This window comes from Mirounga leonina, unplaced genomic scaffold, assembly GCF_011800145.1.
Source record: "Mirounga leonina isolate KUSES-001 unplaced genomic scaffold, KU_Mleo_1.0 Mir_173, whole genome shotgun sequence".
Lineage (NCBI taxonomy): Eukaryota > Metazoa > Chordata > Mammalia > Carnivora > Phocidae > Mirounga > Mirounga leonina.
Window position 1 is genome coordinate 32110432 of NW_023270447.1, and position 27458 is coordinate 32137889.

Here is a 27458-nt window from a genome sequence, read left to right on the forward strand (position 1 = left end):
CTCCCATAGATACTCAATACATACTAAATAATTATGTAAAAGTCATATACAGTAGCACAGATAATAACTATTCTCCCCCATTTATAAAAAGTTATCCAAATCTACAGTGATCCATTAATTCCTACCTACTGAAGATACCTCAAGAGCTATACTGAATACCTTTAGCCCTTCAAGTCTATTTGGTATTTGCTCAGATCAGAAAAAGGTGATGACACGTACTTTGTTAGAGAAAGTGAAAATTCTAAAGGGGCACATGAGAGGATGATTTTTAAAAGCATTCTAACACAGTGATCTATTATTTTAAAATCAAACCTAATAAGAACAATAGATACAAAATGGTCCTGAACAGATCATTGTTTTCTGACAGTCTTTTATATATCCCATAAAAAACATGAAAGCATGTTTTTTGTTCAATAATACTAGCTTTTTATTTAAAACTGTATTTTTCAATAAAACCTTCTCTTCCATTTCCACATAAGACAGAAATTAGAAGCTGTCTTTGACTGCCCTCTGGCTCTTGTAGAGGAATATAAGCACATCTACATGTTTTAGAATAAGGATATTTTCGTACATAATAATTGACCACTAGTGGAAAAATTTAACATATGTTTAACATAAGGAAAGGTTAGTTTGGGTACCTCTTTCATTTCCTTCATGAATGTTGATGAATTTGTTTCAATATCATCGTCAGTACTGATTCTTGTAAATATCTGTTCAGCAATTCTAAAGGAAGAATATTCTGCTGGAACATATGATCCTGTAAAATATAAAGTAAACGTAAATTGAAATGCTTTTATAAAATATAAGTACTAATATTTTGCACTTTTCACCAACTCAGATTATTTATTAACCTAGCTAAGGATTATGTAGTGGAAAGATCACTGGATATACAGTTAGACAACATGGCCCCAGCTCTGTCACTTACCATATATCCTTGGGCAGCAATTAGACTCTCCCAGTCTCATCTTTCTCACATATAAATAGAAGACAGCATAAATTCAAGTACATTAGAAAGATTTATTATAAACTTCACAAAAATGTTAAATAATATAGTTATATAAAAAAATTCAAAATAGGAAAATTTGGAGTAAATGCTTATGAAGCTCAAGTTGATAAAGGTGTTACAGAAAAATGTATTAGGAAATATCTGTTATTAGAAATGTATAGAAATACCCAGAATTAGAATGAAAGCAAGACATTTAATTTTTTTTAAAGGTGAGTTTTCATACCTGAGACTTTTTCTGCCTGAGAAGTTATCATGCTAAATAATCTAAAATATTCACCTTTTGAAAGCAAATCAATCTGATTAATGCAACTACCTCTATACGGAATGGGACATAAAAGGCATTCTAAAATCATAAGAGGATAAAAATATACAAATAGTTGAATGGGAAAAGTATCAAGCATATAGAACAAAATGGTGAAATAAAGGGAGTCAAGAAACAAACTCCTGATTATTCCAGGATTTAAAACCAAGATAAGGATGAAGAATAGCATCAATCTCTAAGGAAAAAGGACTAGCAGGAAAAGAAGGCAAAAGTCAGGATAATACTAATAAAAATAAAAGTAACAATAATAACAATAGAGACAGAGAGACAAACCAAGAAACAGACTTTTAACTATAGAGAATAAACTGGTGGTTGCCAGAGGGGAGGTGGGTGAAGGGATGGGTAAAATCGGTTAAGGGGATTAAGACTACACTTATCATGATGAGCTCTGAGCAGTGTATAGAATTGTTGAATAACTATACTATACACCCGAAACTTATAGAGCACTGTATGTCATCTATACTGGAATTAAAACTGAAACAAAAATAAATAAATAAATAACAATAGTAATTATAGAGGAGGGGGAAAGATGGCGGAGGAGTAGGGGACCCTATTTCAACTGGTTCCCGGAATTGAGCTGGATATCTACCAGACCACGCTGAGCACCCACGAAACCAGCCTGAGATGTAAGAAGATCTGGATCTCTACAAACAGAATATCGCAGGCGGTTGGTTGTGAGGTACAAAGCGGAGAGCCATGATTCTGCGGGCAGATATCGGAGGATAAACAGCAGCGGGAGGGTGCCTGGACGTGGGGAACCTACACCGCCGGTGAGTGACAGCCTCGCGCATTGCGGATAGGCACAGACTCGCAGACCGGTAGTGTTGGGAAGGACTTTAGGGCAGCCCCCGGGGTGGAGGAGGAGACCGGCGGGGTCGCGCGCACGCGAACTGCAGTCGCCCAGACTGAAACCCGGAGCGACGGTAGCGCGCACGAGAACTGCAACCTCCGAGACAGAAACCCGGTACACCGGGGTCCCGCTGGTGAACTGCAACCTCTGGGGTGGAAACCCCAAGCAGCGGAGTCGCGCACACGCGAAATGCAGTCCCCAGGACAGGACCCTAAGCAGTGGAGTCGCGTGCAGGTCGCGAATTGGGAGCGGCTGGCGGTTTTAGAAGCACAAAGGGCAGAGACGAACCCCGACCTGGAGGCAGGACTGGGAGCGCTGCGGAGGGGCGCACAACCCAGGACGCTGCAGTTTATAGCAGCACAGACAGAAACGGAGACAGTGTGGCCTGGAGAGCTCACTGAAGAACAGACTGCAGTCTCTCTGCTCTGAGGCAGAGGGTTGGAAACGGTCTCTTCTGCTCTGACCCGCGGAAGAGACATGGAAAGCCACCAGGGAAAGGTGCCAGAGAACAAAAGCCCCAAAGACTGATTCCCACTGAGCCCATCCCCCGCCACAGGGGCGCAGGGCAACTCTGCCCAAACAGGGTTGCCTGAGTAACAGCGCGGCAGGCCCCGGAAGACAGGCTTGGAAAACAAGAGGCCAGCAACCCTAAGGTCCCAAGAAAACAGCTGCATCTTGCTTGGGTTCTGGTCAATAATTTCGACTCTATACATTCCCTCAAACACCCATCAACAGAATGACTAGGAGGAGGAGCCCCCAAAACAGAAAAGACTCAGAGATTATGACTTATGCTGCAGATTTACAAATGGATGCAGATATAACCAAGATGTCGGAGATGGAATTCAGGCTAGCAATTGTGAAGACAATAGCTAGAATGGAGAAATCAATTAATGGCAACATAGAGTCTCTAAGGGCAGAAATAAAAGGTGAACTGGCAGAACTTAAAAATGCTATCAATGAGATCCAATCCAATCTAGATAATCTAACAGCTAGGGTAACTGAGACAGAAGAGAGAATAAGCGATCTGGAAGACAGTATAATAGATAAAAAGGGAAAAGAGGAGGCCAGGGAAATCAATGACAACCTGAATAGGCCAATAACCAGTAACGAGATTGAAGCCAGGGAAAAACAACTCACAATCCATGAAAATAGAATCAGGGAAATAAGTGACACCATGAGGCATTCCAATGGAATCCTGGAGGGAGTAGAGAGAGAGAGAGGGCTAGAAGATGTATTTGAGCAAATCGTAGCTGAGAACTTCCCTAATCTGGGGAATGAAACAAACATTCGAGTCCTAGAGGCAGAGAGGACCCCTCCTGAAATCAAGGAAAACAGGCCAACACCCCGGCATGTAATAGTAAAACTTGCAAATCTTAGAACCAAGGAAACCATCTTAAGGGCAGTTAGGGGGAAGAGATTCCTTACTCGACCATTCTCTAACACTGTTCACAAAGATAAACTCAAAGTGGATGAAAGACCTGGAGATCACGACTACCACCAAGGAAATAGAAACAATTATTAGAAATTATTATCAACAACCATATGCCAATAAACTGAGCAATCTGGATGAAATGGAGGCCTTCCTGGAAACCTATAAGCTGCCAAGACTGAAACAGGAAGAAATTAACAACCTGAATAGGCCAATAACCAGTAACGAGATTGAAGCAGTGATCAAAAACCTCCCAAAACACAAGAGTCCAGGGCCTGATGGATTCCCTGGGGAATTCTACCAAACATTCAAAGAAGAAATTATACCTATTCTCCTGAAGCTGTTTCAAAAAATAGAAACAGAAGGAAAGCTTCCAGACTTATTCTATGAGGCCAGCATTTGCCTTAATCCCCAAACCAGGCAAAGACCCCATCAAAAAGGAGAATTTCAGACCGATATCCCTGATGAATATGGATTCCAAAATCCTCAACAAAATCCTAGCTAATAGGACCCAACAATACATTAAAAGGATCATCCACCACAACCAATTGGGATTTATCCCTGGGATGCAAGGGTGGTTCAACATTTGCAAATCAATCAGTGTGATAGAACACATTAATAAGAGGAGGGAGAAGAACCATATGGTCCTCTCAATTGATGCAGAAAAAGCATTTGACAAAATACAACATCCTTTCCTGATTAAAACTCTCCAGAGTATAGGGATAGAGGGAACATTCCTCAAGTTCATAAAATCCATCTATGAAAAACCCACAGCGAATATCATCCTCAATGGGGAAAAGCTCAGAGCCTTTCCCTTAAGATCAGGAACACGCCAAGGGTGCCCACTCTCACCACTGTTGTTCAACATAGTACTAGAAGTCCTAACAACAGCAATCAGACAACAAAAAGAAATAAAAGGTATTCAAATTGGCAAAGAAGAAGTCAAACTCTCTCTTTTCGCAGATGACATGATACTTTATGTGGAAAACCCAAAAGACTCCACCCCCAAGTTACTAGAACTCATCCAGCAATTCAGTAATGTGGCAGGATACAAAATCAATGCACAGAAATCAACTGCTTTCTTATACACTAACAATGCAACTGTAGAAAGAGAAATTAGAGAAACGATTGCATTTACAATAGCACCGAAAACCATAAGATACCTCGGAATAAACCTAACCAAAGAGGTAAAGGATCTATACTCTAGGAACTACAAAACACTCATGAAAGAAATTGAAGAAGACACAAAAAGATGGAAAAATATTCCATGCTCATGGATCGGAAGAATAAACATTGTTAAAATGTCTATGCTACCCAGAGCAGTCTATACCTTCAATACCATCCCGATCAAAATTCCAATGACATTTTTCAAAGTGCTGGAACAAACAATCCTAAAATTTGTATGGAATCAGAAAAGACCCTGAATCGCCAAGGAGATGTTGAAAAAGAAAAACAAAGCTGGGGGCATCACGTTGCCTGATCTCAAGCTATATTACAAAGCAGTGATCACCAAGACAGCATAGTACTGGCACAAAAACAGACATAGAGACCAATGGAACAGAATAGAGAACCCAGATATGGACCCTCAACTCTATGGTCAAATAATCTTCGACAAAGCAGGAAAAAACATGCAATGGAAAAAAGACAGTCTCTTCAATAAATGGTGCTGGGAAAATTGGACAGCCACATGCAGAAGAATGAAACTCGACCATTCTCTAACACCGTTCACAAAGATAAACTCAAAGTGGATGAAAGACCTCAATGTGAGACAGGAATCCACCAAAATCCTAGAGGAGAACATAGGCAGTAACCTCTTTGACATCGGCCACAGCTACTTCTTTCAAGATACATCTCCAAAAGCTAGTGAAACAAAAGCAAAAATGAACTTTTGGGACTTCATCAAGATAAAAAGCTTCTGCACAGCAAAGGAAACAGTCAACAAAACAAAGAGGCAACCTACAGAATGGGAGAAGATATTTGCAAATGACACTACAGATAAAGGGCTGGTATCCAAAATCTATAAAGAACTTCTCAAACTCAACACCCAAAAAACAAATAATCAAGTCAAAAAGTGGGCAGAAGAGATGAACAGACACTTCTCTGAAGAAGACATACAAATGGCTAACAGACACATGAAAAAATGTTCATCATCATTAGCCATCAGGGAAATCCAAATCAAAAGCACACTGAGATACCACCTTACACCAGTTAGAATGGCAAAAATGGACAGGGAAAGAAACAACAAATGTTGGAGAGGTTGTGGAGAAAGGGGAACCCTCTTACACTGTTGGTGGGAATGCAAGTTGGTACAGCCACTTTGGAAAACAGTGTGGAGGTTCCTCAAAAATTTAAAAATAGAGCTACCCTATGACCCAGCAATTGCACTACTGGGCATTTATCCCAAAGACACATGTAGTGAAAAGAAGGGCCATATGCACCCCAATGTTCACAGCAGCAATGTCCGCAATAGCCAAACAGTGGAAAGAGCCGAGATGCCCTTCAACAGATGAATGAATAAAGAAGATGTTGTCCATATATATAATGGAATATTACTCAGCCATCAGAAAGGATGAATACCCAACTTTCACATCAACATGGATTGAACTGGAGGAGATTATGCTAAGTGAAAGAAGTCAAGCAGAGAAAGTCAATTATCATATGGTTTCACTTATTTGTGGAACATAAGGAATAACATGGAGGACATTAAGAGAAGGAAGGGAAAAATGGGCGGGGGGAATTGGAGGGAGAGATGAACCATGAGAGACTATGGACCTGAGAAACAAACAGGGTTTTAGGGTGGGGGGGACTGGTTAGCCCGGTGATGGGTATTAAGGAGGGCACGTACTGCATGGAGCACTGGGTGTTATACGAAAACAATAGATCGTGGAACACTACATCAAAAACTAATGATGTATTGTATGGTGACTAACATAACAATAAAATTAAAAAAAAAAAAACAATAGTAATTATAATGATTGCACCTCAAAAGCAGATCTCTTAAATACAACTTTCTCACAGGATTTCTGAAAGGATTAAATGGGAAAATAAATGTGAAAGTACCAAGGAGAGGATATAGCATACATGGTATATGTTCATACTTTCTCCTTAGCCCATTTGTATTTACCTCCACCACAAGGGCTCTCCAACATCCTTAAGTCTAAAAATTACTACAGAAGCTCCCCACTGATACTTGCTTCTGGTCTGGCTCTCCTCTGACAATACATCAGCCAGAATGATCTATGTGAAAAGCAAATCCTTTCACATCACACATCATGTGATTCTCTTACTTAAATTTCAATAGCTCCCTACAGATTTCTGGATGAAGTTTAATCTCTTCAGTGAAGTACATAAGACCGTTCATGATCTGGCTCTTGCCCAGTCTCTGGCTTTATATCCTACACTCCTCACAGTACTGTTTGCTCTACAAAGGAATCTGGACTTCTTGTCCTTCCTTGGGCACATCATACTGGTTTTTGTTTTTTTGTTTTTTTGCTTTAGAATATGTTCTTACCTCTGCCTGGAAAGTCTCTTTCTTTCTCATACCTTTCCCTACATCCATAGTATTTTACATACATTATTCTCACTTAATCTTTACAACAATTCTTAGAATTAGGTACTATTAGAATTTTCATTTACAGATAAGAAAACCAAGGAAGTTAAGTGATTTGCCTTAGATCACAGAGCTAGTAACTAGACAAGCTAGGTCTAGCCTATGTTCTTAATTTCCATGCCTTTCAAATTTGACTGTTTCCTTTATGATCAAATTATATGAGATACTGTATATACTTTTAGGTATTTTAGAGGTTTAAAATAAGTGATGAAAAGTAGAATAATTTTCTTCAATATTTGAGGGGCTATCATCAAAAGAGATTAATATAAGATAAGAATTAGGACTAATGAGTAGAAGTTATAGAAAATCAGATTTCAAGTCAGTATAATGAATGCTCTAACAATTACAGATGTCCAATTGCATAGCCTGTTTTTTTTAAAGGACAGAGCTCCTCATAGCTATTCAAATAGAAATAAGATTATTATCACATATGAATCACTTTATAAAAGGAGGGAAATTAGCTAAGATAGTCCTTTTCATTCCAATACAACTATAAACCCAATAAAATATTTACTCTTCACTATTCACCTCTGATTTTCTTTCCCAGTAGTAAGGATAAATCTGTATTGTATCATCAATATTATTATTGCTGTATTCCCCTTACAATTTATTACATTAGGCCAGGGTTTCTCAACCACCACACTAACGTCTTGGGCTGGATAATCTTTCTTACATGTGTCAGGGGGAGGGAAGAATGTCTTGTGCATTGTAGGATGTTCAGCAACATCTCTGGACTCTACACTCCCTTCAGTTGTGACAACCAAAAATGTCTCCAGATATTGTCAAATTTGGGGGCCAGGAGTGCATTGGCGGAGGGACCAAAATCATCCCTGGTTGAGAACCACTGTATTAGGACAAATCATCTCATTTCTGATTCATAGAGTCCTCAAGGAAACCTAGTTGTCAGAGCTAAGTTGTGCCTCTACACTGAGAAATACATGACATTGTTGAGCCAATGACGGCCATTTATATGTGTATGTATGCACACATAATGTGTTACTGTATCAAGTGCTGTGTCCGAGTTACTGGTAACTCTTAAATTAAGTAAAAGATGTTTCTTTCCCCAATGTTATAATTTGGGAAAAATCTTACATGAGTTACTAAAGGCAGCAGCTTATCCTACTTACTTTACTTTTTCTCACAACAAAGTTTGTTTTTGAATCAGAAATAATATGATTCAGTTTAGTAATAATTGATACAACATTAATAGTTATAGTAAGGTAGTTTTTACTTCTGTTACATCGTACAAAATTTTTAGTACAATGCAATCCAAATTGGATGGAGCTTAATCAATACCAAATAGTAAAAGTTATGGTCTACATAATAGACACTATTATATTTTTAGGTAAGAAAACATACTCCAAATTCTTTTGGGTAAATTAGGCACCTGGATCTAAAATATTAGGCACAAAACATTTTAAATGGGGGCAGAAGAATCATTATGTATGAAATAAAGCCATAACTTACCAATCTGGGCCATAATCTGACAAAGAGCAATCTGTTTTAAATACGTGGATTTCCCACTCATATTAGGTCCAGTTATGATCAAAAAATTACTTCCTTCTGTAATATAGGTATTGTTGGCAATAGGTTTTTCCACAGATATTTTTTCAAGAATGGGATGCCATCCCTGTTTGATTGCTAAAGTATCAGTAAATTCTGGCCGAACTAAAAAAAAGAAAGAAAGAAAGGTTTTGTAAGATTAATATATTTATGTTTAATGGTCTGTGTGGTACATATGTGTGATTTTACTAGGGTCAATTTGGGACAAAGTATTAAGGTATTATTTTATCTTAAATCCCTACCAAAATCCCTCTAGATTGTAACTGATGCATTCTAATCACCATCACAACTTTTATTCACTTCCAGGGAACCCTAGGATTTAATTCTTTGTCATTGTCCTGAGCTCCAAAACAGTTTGTAACATTTTCAGATTTATACAGATTAAAAAGAGTCAACTAGCCATTGATAATACTTTTTTTTTTTTGAGATAAAGAAAAAGAGTGTGAGGTGGGGGGAGGGGGAGAGGGAGAGAGAATCTCAAGCAGACTCCCCACTGACTGTGGAGCCCAACATGGGGCTCAATCTCATGACCCTAAGATTATGGTCTGAGCCAAAATCAAGAGTTGGACGCTTAACAACTGAGCCACCCAGGCACCCCGATAATACTTTTAAAATAACAATTAATTACCAGTACTACAAATTGTACATCTACTTAATTCCCACCTTAAGCTTTATTTTAAATTTGGCATACTTAGCTTTTCAAGTGACATATGTATATAAAGTAGAACCAAATACAATTTTATGTCCAGGAACTTACAGAAATTTTGTCTAAAAAGAATACCCAGATGATAGACAAAACAGACACAAAATATATTGTTAATTTATAGAAACAAATAATGATCAGGTCTCTATGAATACCTTCCAAGGTAAAGGGAGGAAGACAGGGCATGGGACAAGTAAACACTAAACTCCTACATGCCTCCAGAGTAAACGCATTCAAAAGCATTCATTATAAAAGAGAGGTTGGTTAGAAAATAATTTTTAAACTACTTTCAAAGTATTTTTAACACCAAAAGTCATTATTTATAGGTTTGGAGTTTCAGGATGATCTCTCTCAAATTAAAATGGAGCAACATCAAATATCTTAATAGCTAAGAAAACTATTAAAATAGTTGATCCCTAAGGTATGGTTTTGACCCCAGAGGAGATCTAAAAGATTGAAAACTTTTGGCTTATAAAATACCAATTGAAAGAGTTAACGTTTCCATAAGAAATATAAAAATAAGAAAAAAAATCTTCATAAAATACTTATTTCGCATCAAAAAAATAAATTTACATAGTATTTGGGAAATTCTAGTGATTTTAACTAGAAATTTCAATGTTATTAATGATATTAAGTCCACAATTATTCAAACTTAATTATCACATACTAGTTCCATAAATTTGTGTATGAGAGTGTGGTTATTACTGATAAGTTAGATAAGAAATTTCAAGGGATTAATCTGAAGTATTCACTTCACTTAATATTAGAAAATTACTTAATATTTATATTCAAGACCTTGGGTTACAAAAGACTTGTGATACAAAAATATATGATATAATCCCTGATTTTGAAGTGTTTATACCTAAGGAGCTAGTTTAGAAAATGTTCACTTTGGAGATTTCATTTCTCTCATCTGTTTCTGTCACACTGTTTCGAATGAGTCTTCAGATTTGAACTCTATCAATTTGGATCATTGTCTTTTCCACCAAGGAGGAAGCTTTTCAGTCTTTCCTATTTGGGGAATCTTTAAAGTTTCTTGGCAGTATTTTCTTTCTCATTTGTCAATTTCTCAGTAAACAATTTTCTGACTTTTAAAACAAATTTTAAGAGTAATTTTACTTTTTCTATTTTAAGTCTTAGTCTAAGACCATAGGCAAGAGACCATATTTCAGGTAAAAAAATATAAAACATTCATAATTGTTATATAAAATTGCTTGGATGGAAGACAAATTTCAGTATGCAACATATTTATTCCAAAGAAAGTAACTTACCATAGTCAGAAAGAGTGCAGGCATGAGCAAATGACAGGAGCATATCCAGCATTGAGACAGTGTCAGATAGTTTATATAAGCAATGAATATGTTCATAAATCTCACTAAGCAGTTTGCACACTATCCTGAAAGCACATGTTTGGAAGTCAGGTAATGCTTTTAAAGAGGGACATACAATATAATTGTAAAATAATATCAAATTCATTGCCTAAGGTAAAATAACATTCACAGTTCAGTTGTATTCTACAGGTAAAGTCTATTGTTCTTTTGCCTCATTTTAAAGATTAGGAAATTGAAGTTCTTTGAGTTCAAGGAACTTGTAGCAAGAACGCATCTTCTGGTATGTTAACACCATGTTTTTGAAATGATTGTTGTTATTAAATACTAATAAAATTAATTTTCATTAATAAAATTATTTTTATAGGTCAAACAAGACCTCACTATGCTTCAATAGATCCCATCTGCTAATAATTTTGTGTTTTTTGCAAATGTTAAATTCAACACAAAAGTTAGTATGTTCTTTCTTTCACACACACACCTTAACAACATAATTATTGAAGCTTTTTACATAGCAGAGGTATTACACTGTGACATAATAAAAAAGGTTTTCCTTGGAGCACCTGGCTGGCTCAGTTGGTAGAACATGTGACTCTTGGTCTCTGGGTTGTGAGTTCATGCCCCACATTGGGTATAGAGATTACTTAAAAATAAAATCTTAAGGGGTGCCTGGGTGGCTCAGCTGGTTAAGCACCTGACTCTTGATCCTAGCTCAAGGTCTTGGTTTTTTCCCTTATGAGGAGAAATATGTTCCCCAAACCTATTATATCTCATAATCTCTGTGGTCTATGCCCTGAAATTGTTTTGAAAGTCCAACATTTGTCTTTATCATCTTAGCTCATCGATTATGAATGATTTTTTTTTTTTTGCCGGGCCCCCCTCACCCCGCCCGTGAATGATCTATTTCTTATTTCCAGCTGTACTGCTACTGTTTCATGACCAGCAAAAGACTTGCATTATTGTAATGATATGCTCATATATATATATGTGATATGACATACACATATCACATACACACATAATGATATATGAGCATATCATTACAATAAATATATGCCATGAGAAGTTGAGGGCTTACATACCATAAGAAAAGAATAAACTGAATGAAGCCCAAGATGTGCCAAATTCTACATCATGGTGGAATGCATACTACAGAAGTATCAGGTATAATGATGTTTTTTTGTTTTTGTTTCTGTTTTTGTTTTTGTAATTAGATTTGCCCTGAATCTTCTGTGAGGCTGAGCAATTCCAATCACAATGACAGACTTTAAAAGTTTTCATTGTTCTTCCATGAAATGTTCTTTCTTTGCTAACATTCATAATTTTATAATTTTCTGCAATCAGACAAAAAGCCAGTTAATGAAATTTATTATAATGCTTCAAATTGAACCAATTTAATATTCAAAATTTCAAACGTGCTTACATATAAGTCATGTGATAGATTTCTCTCAAAGATTCTTGACATCTTTCATTCATTTTAATTAAGTCTGCTGATGTAAAGGTGTACGAACTTTTCACTTTAGATATCTGTTAGGAAATTAAACAAAATTAACAAAATGTCAAGATGGGTGTATACTCCTATAAAATCAAACATAAAGATTTTAAACAGCATAGATATTTAGGTTAATTAATTTTGGAGATAAAGCATCACAAATAAAGTCTCAAATAATGTCTGCAAAAAAGAAAAGATCACTTCTAAAATTAAAGCACTTAAAGTTAACCTACAGTATTCTGGCACAACTATTTTGAACAGGTCTTAAAATAGCTCTGTAGAAATGTCAGACAGTACATCTTATTACCCAGTAATATGCATGACAGATATCAGTAATTTCTGACCCATCTTAGCCCTTGTCCCATATCTGAACCTCACTCAATTTCTAATCCCATTACTGTGTCTCAACCGATTCTTTTCTTTTTCCATCCCCCATCACCTCGGATTACAGTGTGTATTTAAAAACCCTAAAAGTTAAATGTGTTTTTTTGTTGTTGTTGAAAGCTACCCACTGAAAGCAGAGAAAGCAAAATTAGATTGGGTTAGACTTTCCCAAACTGGTATATCATGGAAATGTTAATATGTATTTAGGAAAAAACATTTCCCTGGTCCAAGGTTTGGCAACATTGGATTTTAAAAAGTTAACAGATTTCTTTATTTCAGGATTTTTAAACCTTTAATAGGCAAATGTACATAGAGAACTACCTAAAACAGGAGATGGTACAGTATTTTCCAAATTCCTTGGATCAAAAATACCTTTTGGACTTTTTTTTTTCATTTCCTTTTTTTTTTTTTTTACACATACCAAGCTTCCAGAACAATGGGATGCACTGTTTGGCGTTTCTCCAAAATTCTACCTCACTCTTAGATTATTATAACTGTTAGGTAGGTTGACAGGAGTAGGAAAGCAATATACAGAACATTCAGAAATTTGGCATGTAAAATTCAAGGAATGTCTGAAAAAATGTAAAATGTAATTCAGAAATAATAATTTCTGAACCAGAACTCTAAAATGAACCTTAATAAATTCTGAAGGAAGTTGATTATTGGGTAAGGCTGTACAATCAGTAGTCATCTGGATGAAAAATCCTCGAGCAGAGCTAAAACTTGTCCTTAAAGGAAGACTGTATTTTTCTGCGAGCTGCGATATCATTCCTAGCGACCAGAAATAAGAAAAACAAAAATAATTTTAATGAGAAAATTACTCTTTCTGTTTAAAAAAAAATCACAGTTTTTTTGTTGTTGTTATTTTATATATAAATAGGAAGGTCTTTCTACTCTTTTAAACTGTAAAGATTTTTAATGTCTAACACATATGATGGTCAAGTATCCTTTTAAGAAAAGAACTGGTAGGGGCATCTGGGTGGCTCAGTCTTTAAGCTTCTGCCTTGGGCTCAGGTCATGATCCCAGGGTCCTGGGATCAAGCCCTGCTGGAATCAATCCCCGCTGGAATCAAGCCCTGCATCAGATTAGGTTCCCTGCTCCGCAGGAAGCCTGCTTCTCCTTCTCCCACTCCCCCTGCTTGTGTTCCCTCTCTTGCTGTGTCTATCTCTGTCAAATAGATAAATAAAATCTTTAAAAAAAAAAAATTGGTAGTACAAGGATAGTCACTTTGATAGGTAGTTTGAAAGTTAAAAAAACTGTAAAAATTAAACTAAATTAAGACTATTTTATGCTCTATTAGAATATTAGTTTTCCTTTGTTATTCATTCAACTTTTTTGAAATCATAAAAATTATTATAATCATTAGTTCAGAATAAGAAATTCTCTCTACAAGACATATATTTTGCAAAACAAAATATTCCAAAAAGAAAATGGGCATACAACAAATACCTAAAAAATTCAAATTTTCCTATCAACTTCAAACTTACCACAGAGTTCTAAATTTTTATTTTTAACTTGATGATCATTAATGCTTTGAACATTACTTGTGAAAATTAACATCTTTATTCCTCAAAATAGTTCCTCCCAACAATTTTCCTGCTTCTCAGTGATACCACCACTCTCAGACTAGAAATTTCAATTAGCACCAATAGCTACGTTTCCCTTTACCATGGCCATAACTACTCTATTATTAACTCATCATTTCTTCCTTCAACCTTTGCTTTCTCTCTTCTCATATACATTGCTATCACTCAAATGCTTTAACTTGTAATAGTTTAAAATGGTTTCCTTGTCTCCATTGCTCTACTCAAATTCATTCAACCAATGTTCTTGATCAATTTCACTCCACACAGAAAAATATCTCAGTGCCTCTGCATTCTCTTAGGGAAAAAAAATCCAAACTCCCAGCCTTCAAAGACTAAATTCTGGTCCCTAGTCTACATTTCCAATCTTACCTCTTACAAGTTCTGTCAGGGAATGCCCTATTCTACCCTAACCAATTTCCTTCCTCACCCACTGAGGTTTCCTTAGCCTTTGTGCTTCAGTTTGTACCACTGCCAGTATGTGGAATTCCTTTCTAGGCTATTCTATCTACTAAAAACATCCCCATCCTCTATGCTTCCACACCCAGTCACTCTCTGACCCCTATAACCTGCTATATTTTTCATCATATATCTTATACCCATGTGATATTATATGATCTATGTGATCGATATATACATCTATCTACCTCTCTATACCTATAAACACACACACACGCATTTCTTTTTTGTCTGTCTTCCCTACTATAACATAAGCTCCATGAGGACAGGGACTTTGTCTTGTTCACATATATATATTACCCAAAACAGTGTCTATATTTACAAGAAACTCCATAAATTTGTTAAATCAATTACTGTACTTGCTCAAATGCTACCTCCTCTAGACAAACATATTTCTTCCTCTGAAATCACTTAGTACTGATACCTGCATTTTTCATCTAATTTATATACAATATTATATAAAGGTAAACAAACATCTCCGAATCTTCAGGTAACTCTAAGTTTGAAGAAACTCTATATTTAAGTTGGGAGAAAAAAATAGACACATTATAACATTTAGAGATACTTATTTTTAAAATCATATTTTAATATATTTTTATTATGTTAATTACCATACATTATTACATCATTAGTTTTTGATATTTAATCTATTTTAAATGACAGTATGTGTTAACCTTATCTCTTTTGGTAACAAAAATTTAATTAAAAATATGTATGGCTAGTTATCACCAGCAGAAAAGCACATGTTCTAAAAAGGTTTAATTTGGGGGCACCTGGGTGGCTCAGTCATTAAGCGTCTGCCTTCGGCTCAGGCCTCGATCCCAGGGTCCTAGGATCGAGCCCCACATCGGGCTCCCTGCTCAGTGGGAAGCCTGCTTCTCCTCTCCCTCTCCCCCTGTTTGTGTTCCCTCTCTCACTGTGTCTCTCTCTGTCAAATAAATAAATAAAATCTTTTAATAAATAAACAAATAAAAAGTTTTAATTTAAAACAAAAAACAGAAAAATACACTGAAGTAATTAAATTACCCGCTATGTCATCTACAATCTCTGTATATGTTCTTCTAGCTATGTCAAGAAATTCATTTATGTTGGATCTCACTGCATAGCACTTCTGAGTCCTCATGTTCAGGCATCCTTTCATGTATCTTGCATCATCATTAATTATGGTTTTAATCTTTTCAAGTATGATTCCAAACCTAAAAAAGAACATTATAGGCAATAAGTCAACAATTATTTTAATTTGTAATCTGAGTCACAGTCTGGTAACACCTATTTTCATAACCTTCTGTTTTATTCTGTTCTGTATTTTATTTGTAATTCTGTTTTATTATTAACCTCAATTTGTGGCTTACAAAAGATGTGAATCCTGAATCAATAAACTAACAGTTCTTAAGCATCACAAGTCTTCTTGGTTAAAAATCAAGGTGCCATTGCTAAAAACAATATTAAAATTAAACTGTATTTAGATCTCTTATTCAATATTTATACCTACTATTTTTTGGTTACTTTAGGCCCTTTATGATTCACAAAAGAGAAATATGTACTTTTATATTTGCAAGTCTTTCCATAGGGAATGGCTAAAAAAAGAAATATTAAAATTGTGTATGATTTCAATTTTTAATACTATTCTAATTGCCTATTAACACAAAAACTCAATGTGCTGTTACCCTATTTATGGGTATTTGTAAGATGTATAATTAGGACTTTGATGAATAGTTTAAACGTTGTTAACCAGAGTTCAAGTAATTGTTCTATTGATTACTGTTAAGAGTACTTAAAATCATTTATGATCAGGAAGAAAGGAATAATTAGCAGGGTTATTTTATTCACAGTTGAGTGACAAAGACCTCTTATCTTCCAATGAACCACAGTAAGCTCTTAATAAAGGTGTGCTACAGTTCCTCAAAGCAATCTGTTAAAAAATAAAATAAAGTTAGTTAAAAATAATAAATTATAACACTATTCAAATATAGCATTTTACATTTGTTTAATACTTTACAGTTTACCAAGGGTTTTCTTGCTTCATCTTCTCATTTGTATACTCATAAAAGATATTTTAGGTATATAGGTGAGGACAGATGGTACCTTTCCCATTTTCCAGATAAAGAGCACCTGGCTAATAAAGGACATCCACTGCTTTACTATTATGACTTTAATTTTTCTTGTCTCTCAAATAATTGTTAGCATTCAACTACTTATTAGAGGTAGGTACTTAAATAGCTATCATTGTACATTTAGAGTACTCTACATATAATTCCAAAATTTGGGTTTTAAATATGCATTAAACTAAGAAAGTGCTTTGCATATTTATAAATAGAGCAATTTCTCCATTCTTATATGCAAAAATAGAGGTTTAATTTTGCTTAATGGAAACTATGAGTGGTCACTATTTCAATAAATAGAAACAAGAGGAAAACACAGTTTACCTAACTTTTTTTAACTTAAACTTTTTTCATTTATTTAAAATCAATTAATTAATATACAGTGTATTATTAGTTTCAGAGGCAGAGTTTAGTGATTCATCAGTAGCATATAACACCCAGTGCTCATTACATCAAGTGCCCTCCTTAATGCCTATCACCCAATTATTCCTTCCCCCCAACACACCTCCCCTCCAGTAACCCTTGGTTTGTTTCCTATAGTTAAGAGTCTCTTATGGTTTGCTTCACTCTCCTTTTTCATCTTATTCTATTTTTCCTTCCCTTCCTCTATGTTCATCTGTTTTGTTTCTTAAATTCCACATATGAGTGAAATTATATGATATTTGTCCTTCTCTGACTGACTTATTTCACTTAGTGTAATACCCTCTAATTCCACCCACATGGTTGCAAATGGCAAGATTTCATTCTTTTTGATGGCTGAGTAATATTCCTGTGTGTGTGTGTGTGCGTGTGTGAGTGTATTTGTGTGTGTGTGTGTGTGTGTGTGTACACACCACCTCTTCTTTATCCATTTATCTGTCAATGGACATCTGAGCTCTTTCCATAGTTTGGCTATTGTGGACATTGCTGCTATAAACATCAGGTGCATGGGTCCCTTTGAATCACTAAGTTTGTATTCTTTGGAAAAATACCTAGTGATACAATTGCTGGGTCATAGGGTAGCTCTATTTTTAACATCTTGAGGAACCTCCATATTGTTTTCCAGAGTGGCTGTACCAGCTTGCATTCCCACCAACAGTGTAAGAGAATTCCCCTTTCTCTGCATTCTCGCCAACATCTGTCGTCTCTTGGCTTGTTAATTTTAGCCATTCTGACTGGTGTGAGGTGGTATCTTATTGAGGTTTTGATTTGTATTTCCCTGATGCCAAGTGATGTGGAACATTTTTTCATGTGTCTATTGACCATTTGTATGTCTTCTTTGGAGATGTCTGTTCATGTCTTCTGCCTATTTCTTGACTGGATTATTTGGGTTTTGGGTGTTGAATTTGACAAGTTCTTTATAGATCTTGGATACAAGCGCTTTATCTGATATGTCATTTGCAAATATCTTCTCCCATTTTGAAGGCTGTCTTTTGGTTCTGTTGACTGTTTCCTTTGCTGTGCAAAAGCTTTTTACCTTGATGAAGTCCTAATAGTTCATTTTTGCCTTTGTTTTCCTTGCCTTTGGAGACGTGTCTAGCAAGAAGTTGCTGCAGCCGAGGTCAAAGAGACTGCTGCCTGTGTTCTCCTCTAGGATTCTGATGGATTCCTGTCTCACACGTAGGTGTTTCATCCATTTTGAGTTTATTTTTGTGTATGGTGTATGAAAATGGCCCAGTTTCATTCTTTTGCATGTGGCTGTCTAATTTTCCCAACACCATTTGTTGAAGAGACTGTCTTTTTTCCATTGGACATTCTTTCCTGCTTTGTCGAAGATTAGTTGACCATAGAGTAGAGGGGCCCATTTCTAGGTTTTCCATTCTGTTCCATTGATCTATGTGTCTGTTTTTGTGCCAGTTCCATACTGTCTTGATCACTATGTGATCAAGCTTTGTAATACAGCTTGAAGTCTAGAAATGTAGTGCTACTAGCTTTGGTTTTCTTTTTCAACATTCCTTTGGCTATTTGGGGCCTTTTTGGTTCCATACAAATTTTAGGATTATTTGTTCCAGCTCTGTGAAAAATGTTTGATAGTATTTTGATAGGGATTGTACTGAATGTGTAGTTTACTTTGGGTAGCACAGATGTTTTAACAATATTTGTTCTCCAATCCATGAGCCAGGGAATGTTTTTCCATTTCTTTGTGTCTTCTTCAGTTTCTTCCATAAATGTTCTATAGTTTTCAGAGTACAGATCTTTGGTTAGGTTTATTCCTAGGTATCTTACGGTTTTTGGTGCAGTTGTAAATGGGGTCAGTTCCTTGATTTCTCTTTCTTCTGCTTCATTGTTAGTGTATAGAAATGCAACTAACTTTTGTGCATTGATTTTATATCCTGTGACTTTGCTGAATTCCTATATGAGTCCTAGTAATTTTTGGGTGGAGTCTTCTGGGTTTTCAACATAGAGTATCATGTCATCTGCAAAGAGTAAAAGTTTGACTTCTTCTTTGACAATTTGGATGCCTTTTACTTCTTTTTGTTGTCTTAGCTGAGGCTAGGACTTCCAGTACCATGTTGAACAACAGTAATGAGAGTGGACATCCCTGTCATGTTGCTGACCTTAGGGGAAAAGCTTTCAGTTTTTCCCCATTGAGAATGATATTCATTCACTGTGGGTTTTCATATATACGGTTAACCTGACTTTTACGTGCTATTTTAGTTTGCTATGAGGCAATGGCAATAATATTTTTTTCTTATGAATAGAAAATACTTAAATACTAATAAAACTATAAATTCATAAAAGCATAAAGAAAAACAATTAAATTGCTTATAATTCTACCACCCTTCCAAATAAATTATCTAAATATTACGGTATATTTCCTGTCACTTCCTCAAATCAAAAAAATTTTTTTATCATCGCATATTCCTTTTCTCCCCTACTTAATACTACATCACAAGCATTAGAAACTTTTAATAGTATAAATTTTTAAATCGTCATAATATTTTACCCTCTAGAAAACAAATAGTCCTTCCCCTTATTATAGGTCTATACTACTTAGAATTTCTCACTAATATAAATAACGCTGCAATGACATAACTGGGCATAAATCTTGGTAGTATTTCTTAAGACTTCTTTTGGACAGATTTCTAGTAACATAACACCATCAAAAGATAGATGTTGTAAAACTTCCCTGTGAAGTATGTGCAATTTGTACTCCTACCAGCGGCCTCTGAGGTCTGTCTCACTGTTCTCTCATTAGCAGTAAGTTGTGTCCGTTAAGGGGAAAAAAATAAAAACAAAAAAACTTTGCTTCTTTTATATATAAAAAAATGACTTTAATTTGTATTTCTTTGACTAGTAGTAAGGCTGAATATTTTTGGTATTATTTATTAACTTCTTTGATTTCCATTTTGGGGGCATTTTCCATATTTCTACTGGTATTCCAATAGTGTCTTATGAAATTACATGAGTTTTATGACAGAAATTAATATTTAATCTGTCAAATGCTATAAATTTTCCCAATTTTCTTTGGCCTTTACTTTGCCTCTGACATATCAAAGTTTGAAATTTGTGTCTTATCAAATCTATCGATTTTGGGGGATGATTTATTATACCTTTTTCATTCTAAGAAGATGACATTTTTTACATCTTTTGCCAAATTGCTTTCATTATATATATTTATTAGAATGAACTCTATAACAAAATTCTTCTAGATTTTTCATTACCTTTTTTTTAAGGTTTTTTATTTATTTATTTGACAGAGAAGGCAAGAGAGCACAAGCAGGGGGAACAGTAGAGGGAGAGGGAGAAATAGGTTCCCGGCCAATCAGGGAGCCCAATGTGGGACTTGATCCCAGGACCCTGAGGTCATGACCTGAGCCGAAGGTAGATGCTTAACCATCTGAGCCACCCAAGTGCCCCTACTTTTTCTTTTAAAAAAGGAGTTCTTCCTTGTCACCTTAAGTTTTTTTTTTTTTTTTGAAGTGAACATAACCTCAAGATTTTATTGTCTTCATAATATTAACAAAATATGAAGCTTAGAACTGGATCACTTGACCTTTCTCTTCTTATCTCCTCCCAGTTCAAAATGCTTGCATCTCTTAATAGCCAGAATTCTCTTAGATCTAAGAGAATACAGCTTGAAGTCTAGAAATGTAGTGCTACCAGCTTTGGTTTTCTTTTTCAACATTCCCTTGGCTATTTGGGGTCTTTGTGTTTCCATACAAATTTTAGGATTGTTTATTCTAGCTCTGTGAAAAATGTTGATAGTATTTTGATAGGGATGGCATTAAATGTGTAGATTGCTCTGGGTAGTATAGTCATTATAAAATATTTATTCTTCCAATCCATGAGCATGGAATGTTCTTCCATTTCTTTGTGTCTTCCTCAATTTCCTTCATAGGTATTCTGTAGTTTTTAGAGTACAGATCCTTTACCTCTTTCAAACTTAAGGTGACAAGGAACTCCTTTTTTAAAAGAAAAAGTAGGGGCGCCTGCCCTGTCAAATAAATAAATAAAAATCTTTAAAAAAAAAGTAATGAAAAACGAGGGTTTTAGGAATGTTCACCCTGTTTGTGAGAGCACTATCAGCATGGAAAAAGCTGTCACCTAAGTTTTAAAAAATGTTTTGCACAGGGGTTCCTGGCTGGCTCAGTCAGCAGAGCATGGGACTCTTGATCTCAGGGTTGTGAGCTGGAGCCCCATGTTGGGAGTAGAGATTACTTAAATAAATAAATGTTTTTTAAAAAGTTTTGCACAGTAAAGTATTTAAAAATATATTAGAAAATCACATCAGAGATATTTCAGGTAAGAGTCATCAATGAGTATTTAAATCATTGAGTGAAAGTTTAATGAGGAACAGAATATTTACATAGTCTCAAAGTATCTCTCCACAGATTACTTAATAACTTTACAGTGAAGAAACTGATCAAAGTTAATACCACCAGAATGGGGAATGACATAATGTGCCTCCTGATGTGATGTACTGAAAAAGATACAACATTGCTCATAGAGTATTACTGCTAAATAAGCGGAATTTAATCATGAGAAAATAACCACACAAGCTGAGGAATATTCTATAAAACAACAGACCCTCTTCACAATGTTAATATCATGAAAGACAAAGAAAGGATGAGAAACCTTAAGTTGAAAAGTGGTATAAAGAAACATGACATTAGGGACACTAGGGTGGCTCAGTTAAGCATCTGCCTTCTGCTCAGATCATGATCCCAGAGTCCTGGGATTGGGCTTCTGGCTCAGCAGGGAGTCTGCTTCTCCCTCTCCCTCTGCCCCTCCCTCTGCTCATGCTCTCTCTCGCTCACTCTCTCTCTCAAATAAATAAAATCTTTAAAAAAAAATGACATTAAATACAATGCATAATCCTGGACTGGACCCTGTATCAAGAAAAAAAAAAGTCCATAAAAGATATTAGTAAAACAATCAGAAAATTTTGAGTATGGACTACACATAATAGTATTGGATCAATGTTAAATATCCTCAATTTTTAAATTATATTGTGGTTATATAAGAGAACAGCTTTGTTCTTAGGCTATACACACATTAGTATTTAGGTATTACAATTTTCAAATAGTTTAGTAAGAGTAATAATAAGGATATAACACGTAGTGTGTGCTGTGTGTATCCAGAGAATTTGGGAATTCATTATACTATTCCTGTAACTTTATCTAAATTTGATATTTTTTGAAACAAAAAGTTTTTAAAAAATTGATGCTAGACATGTTTTGTACAATATACACCCATATAAATTACCTTTAAAGGATCCACAAGTTCCAAGGTATGCTTTAGGTATATTAAATTTGTTATCTTTGATTCAGCTGCATTAACCTGTTAAAATAAAGACCCAAATGTGGACACCATAAATATACAAGAATGGATTTTCTCTTGAAATTCTACACTTAACCATATCCATACACTTTTATTTATCAACCTACCCAGCATAGACAATAGTTACAACTACTGACCCGTCATAATAAGCCTAGTGCACTAGTTTCCTGAAAGTCTGACAATGAGAAGAGTTCACCTCATTGTGTCCAACTTTCATTTCTACTTCAGCCGCTCGGGTCCAGCTTAACCTACAGTAGTGATAGGAGATACAGTTCAATCCTGAGCAGTACTAACAGATTAACATTTACTGAAAGAGGCACAAAGGGTATTTGTGAAAGATGATATTTGAAAAGCTGAATCCGAACCTCGCAGATAGTTACAGAACAACACAAATTGCCCTCATTGGTTCCTGTTTGTGCGAGTAAAACAATTTTCATAATTCCAGTTGTCCAAATTAATTATAGTTTTTCAAAATAAAGCAACGTCAACATTCAAAATTTTATAAACTTTTTAAAATTAAATTATACTATCTCTAGAACCAAACAGTGGTATTAACCCTTCAGAAATGAAGAATGTTTTGTGAATGGACAAATTTACCAATATTGACAAAGAGTTCTAGGATATTACATTATGATATAATGTACTTGATATAGTGCTCTTTCTTTTGGAAGTCGCCTGACCTATATCCCTATTGCACAATACCTGGACTGTTTGGTGACTACATGAGCCAATTTAGAGAAATACTAAAATGAATGTTGTTGGCCCCAAAACAAGTTACTGCAGGCTCTCTCACAATGGATCTCTGAAACTGGAAGATTAAAAATAAATAATATTCACCAAACAGAAGACAACTATCATCCCTATTACCAAAGGAGAATTTCTTACAAAAATATCAATTTACCCTTGAAGAAGAAGAAGGTAGAAGGACTAACTCTAATGAATATTAGCCTATATAATAAAGTTAGAGTAAGTAAGAAACTGTAGCATCAGCACAAGGACAGACAGAGCAACCAATGGAACAGAATAAGGAGTCTAGAAACAGACTCAAACATATGATTTAACCCAAACATTTCATTTATGACAAAGGTTGACTATAGAGTAATGGGGAAAGGACAGTTTTTTTTCTATAAATGGTGCCAATAAGATTATGGATCTGTATGAAAAAAAGGAAATGTGGCCCCTTCCTCACACCACATACAAATATCAATTCCATATGGATTATAGGTCTAAATACAAGAAGTAAAACAATAAAATATCTGGAATATTACAAAGAAAAGTATCTTCACTACCCTGTTCTAACCAACTTTTATAAATTTGATAATTAATGATCTGACATACATTAATCATAGGGCCAAACTAATGGCCAAAGTTGTTTATATTTCTCCCATGGTCTGGCTTTTGTGGGTGAACAGATTATCATATTACAAACCCTGCAACCACAAACTCTTAGTATCTGTGTTTTACTTCCTACTCAGTAGGGGACATTCCCACCTAATAACTACCCACTACAGTAGTAACAAAGGCTTCTGTGATGTTTTCTCCTCACTCCTTCTGGCTCCTGACCATGTGACCCTATGTGGCATGATCTCTCCTCTCAGAAATTTTAAGTAATACAAATCTTTTGATGGCCTTACCCCCTCCATGTCATCACTTAGTCATCTCCATAAATTAAAATCCCATGGGTACAATCAAGACATTGGGGTAGGTAAAGACTTCCTATGCAGGATACAACAACCACTATAAAGGAAAAAACATAAACTAAGCTACATTTAAATTAAGAACTTCTAATAAGGCAGAAAAAGACAATGAGGATCTCACTTATATATAGAATCTAAAAACAAAAAATCAAGCTCATAGATACAGAGAACAGAATGGGAGCTGCCAGAAGCAGGGACTAGGGGGTGGGTAAAATGGAAGAAGGAGGTCAAACCTCCAGTTATAAAATAAGTAAGTCATAAGGATGTAACGGACAGCATGGTGACTACAGTTAATAACACTGTATTGCATATTTGAAAGTTGCTGAGAATAGATCTTAAAAGTCTTCATCACTAGGGAAAAAAAATTAAGTGTGTATGAGGATGGATGTTAACTAGACTTATTGTGGTGATCATTTTGCAATACATACAAATACCAAATCATAAAAAAAAATAACTTCTATTCATCAAAAGGCACCACTGACCTAGGATAGGTTCTCCAAAAGCCAACTCTGAGAAATTAGAATTTGAGACAAATAATTTATTTGAAAAGTAATTCAAATAATTTATTTGAAAAGGCAAGAGAATAGGAAAGGGCAGCAATACAGGATACACTGATGATCAGGGTATCGCTGCTTGGTACCGTGGCTCATTCCTGCTGGAGACCTCTGAGATAGTGTAGAGTAAGCTTCAGAAGCTGTCTCCAGAGGTAAGGAAAATGGTGTATTTATTAACCTGGTTAAGACCTATTGCTGGGCAGTCACTTCCTGATTACCCTCCAGTTTCTCATGTGGTTAGATAAAGTCCTCAGGCAGAAAGTTTCAGCTGCTTGCAGTAAGAAGACTTCCCTGTACAAAAGTGAATGGCAAGGGATGCGGGTGGCACAGCAACAGCATCTACTCCACAATACTGAGTAAGAAAGCCACCCAAAGTGGGAAAAGATAGAATAAAGAGGCCAGGAAAAGAATTATTCAGCCCGAATGTCAATCATGTCTAGGTTGAGAAATTCTGCTTTGGAGGAGCTGTCTTGCTATAAGTATATAGGTACTCACTTACCCTCTTCTATCACTGGTGATTTCCTCCCTATTTATTCCTTCTCTGTATCCCTCTCTCCAATCTCTCTATACCTTGCCAGCTTTGAAGAAATAAACTGCCACGAATCCTACAGTTGCAAGAAACTAAATGTTGCCAACACCATGAGTGGGGAGGCAGATCCTTCCCTAGTTGAGTACTCCACATGAGTATTCAGCCCTGGATAACATTTACCTGGACTTTGGGAGACCCAAAGCAGAGAATCAAGCTAGAATGTTCACAGACCCCTGACTCACAGGAACTGTGAGACAATAAATATGTGCAGTTTTAAGCTGCTATGGTCATGGTAATTTGTTATGCAGCAATAGACAACTAATACGGAATCTCTTTGCCACTTGCTTCTTCAAAGCAATTTGGGAGATAATTCTCTACTGGCCTTTTGCATTTTTGCACATCTTCTGGGCAGAGGCACTGAATGCCTTTGTTCTGGATAGTCTTTTCAAAGATGTTACTATAGTGAATAGCCTTGAAAAATATGGGGTCCCCTAGAACAAAGTGTGAGTATGCTTACAGTCTTAGAAGATTAAGATGGTATCTCCCTCCAGAACAGCAGGCAAACATACTTATTGTCCAATATAAAAGATTCAAGTTCCCTAAGCTCTGCAATTCTCTCCTGCAACACACTGCATGTGCAGGTTTCACCTGGTCCTCTCCACAACACCCTGTGGAGTTTGGGGAATCAGTCTAAGAAAATGCTAATACTCTAGCTACTGCTTGTTCTAAACACTAAAGTCCTGTCTCTCTGACCCAGGAGTCTTGTGTCTTCTATTAGTATGTACGAAATTGGCAGGCTAATTTGTTAGCTTGCAAGTAGGGTAGAATATAAAATCCCTTAGAGTTTCTGCAATACTATGCTGTAATTGCTTATTTTTTTTTTACCCAAATTCCTTATTTCTTACTATATCCTTACCACTTTTTACAATGATTAGTAAAATAACTTGGTAAATGAATTAAAGAAATAGCCATGTACTAGATACTCTCTATGGCAGTCTGGAAATCAATGGGAAAAAAATTAAAAGTTATTCAAAATAAAGCAAAGAGGGGCACCTGGGTGGCTCAGTCATTTGAGTGACCGACTCTTGGTTTTGGGTTAGGTCACGATCTCATGAGTCATGAGACTGAGCCCCACAGTGAGCTCCATGCTCAGCGGGTAGTCATCTGCTTGAAGATTCTCTCCCTCTACCCCTCCCCACTTGCACATGTGCTCTCTCTCTCCCTCTCTCTAAATAAATAAATCTTTAAAAAAAACAAATCAAAGAAATTTGGGTAAAAGCTTAGAAAAACTTTCTTTTTTTGTTCTTTTTTGTTTTGTTTTAAAAGGGTTTAAATAATCTTTTTTTTTTTTTAATTAAGTGAGCTCTGTACCCAATGTGGGGCTTGAACTCATAACTCTGAGATCAAGAGTGGTATGCTCTGACTGCACAAGCCAGATGCCCCAGAAAAACCTGTTTAATAAAATTTTCAAATGTTGGGGGATGTATTTTGAATGTTTGTAATAGAAAACGTAAGTATTCTTAATGCAACATATTAAAAGTAAGGTTATAAATATTATACAGAAAGAAAGATTAATCAAAATAAGAAATTCAAGTTTTATTCTCAGAGAAAATTTATGATCTAGAAAACACCATTTTCTAAAATCAATATTTTTTTTAAAGATTTTTATTTATTTATCAGAGAGAGACACAGCAAGAGAGGGAACACAAGCAGGGGGAGTGGGAGAGGGAGAAGCAGGCTTCCTGCAGAGCAGGGAGCCCGATGCGGGGCTCGATCCCAGGACCCTGGGATCATGACCTGAGCTGAAGGCAGATGCTTAACGACTAAGCCACCCAGGTGCCCCTAAAATCAATATTCTTAAGAAGAAAGTATAAGAACTCATCTTAGGCAAACAATTCCATACTAGAAATTTTCAGAGAAAATTTAGTTCATTTAGGAGGTTGAGATAACCATATAATTCAGCCAACAGAACATTTAGTTCATTCACAAGTTTAGGCAAATCATGCAATTTAACCAGCACAAGTCTGAACTAATTTAGTAAATACTGTGTTTAATTAGAGATATATATTTATATCAAATGAGG

General features: G+C 35.7%; 1 protein-coding gene across 1 annotated transcript in view; it reads right to left on the minus strand.

The window, feature by feature from the left end:
* The window catches only part of MSH4 (mutS homolog 4), a 92386-nt gene that overhangs the window by 15984 nt on the left and 48944 nt on the right, over window positions 1–27458 (minus strand). The window contains exons 9-16 of the mRNA XM_035018246.1: window positions 22521–22595; window positions 16578–16642; window positions 15757–15926; window positions 13322–13458; window positions 12235–12338; window positions 10755–10879; window positions 8685–8885; window positions 639–757 (exon numbers count right to left, since the gene is read on the minus strand). Coding sequence (XP_034874137.1) covers window positions 639–757; window positions 8685–8885; window positions 10755–10879; window positions 12235–12338; window positions 13322–13458; window positions 15757–15926; window positions 16578–16642; window positions 22521–22595 — 996 coding nt within the window. The remainder of the gene's footprint in view (window positions 1–638; window positions 758–8684; window positions 8886–10754; window positions 10880–12234; window positions 12339–13321; window positions 13459–15756; window positions 15927–16577; window positions 16643–22520; window positions 22596–27458) is intronic.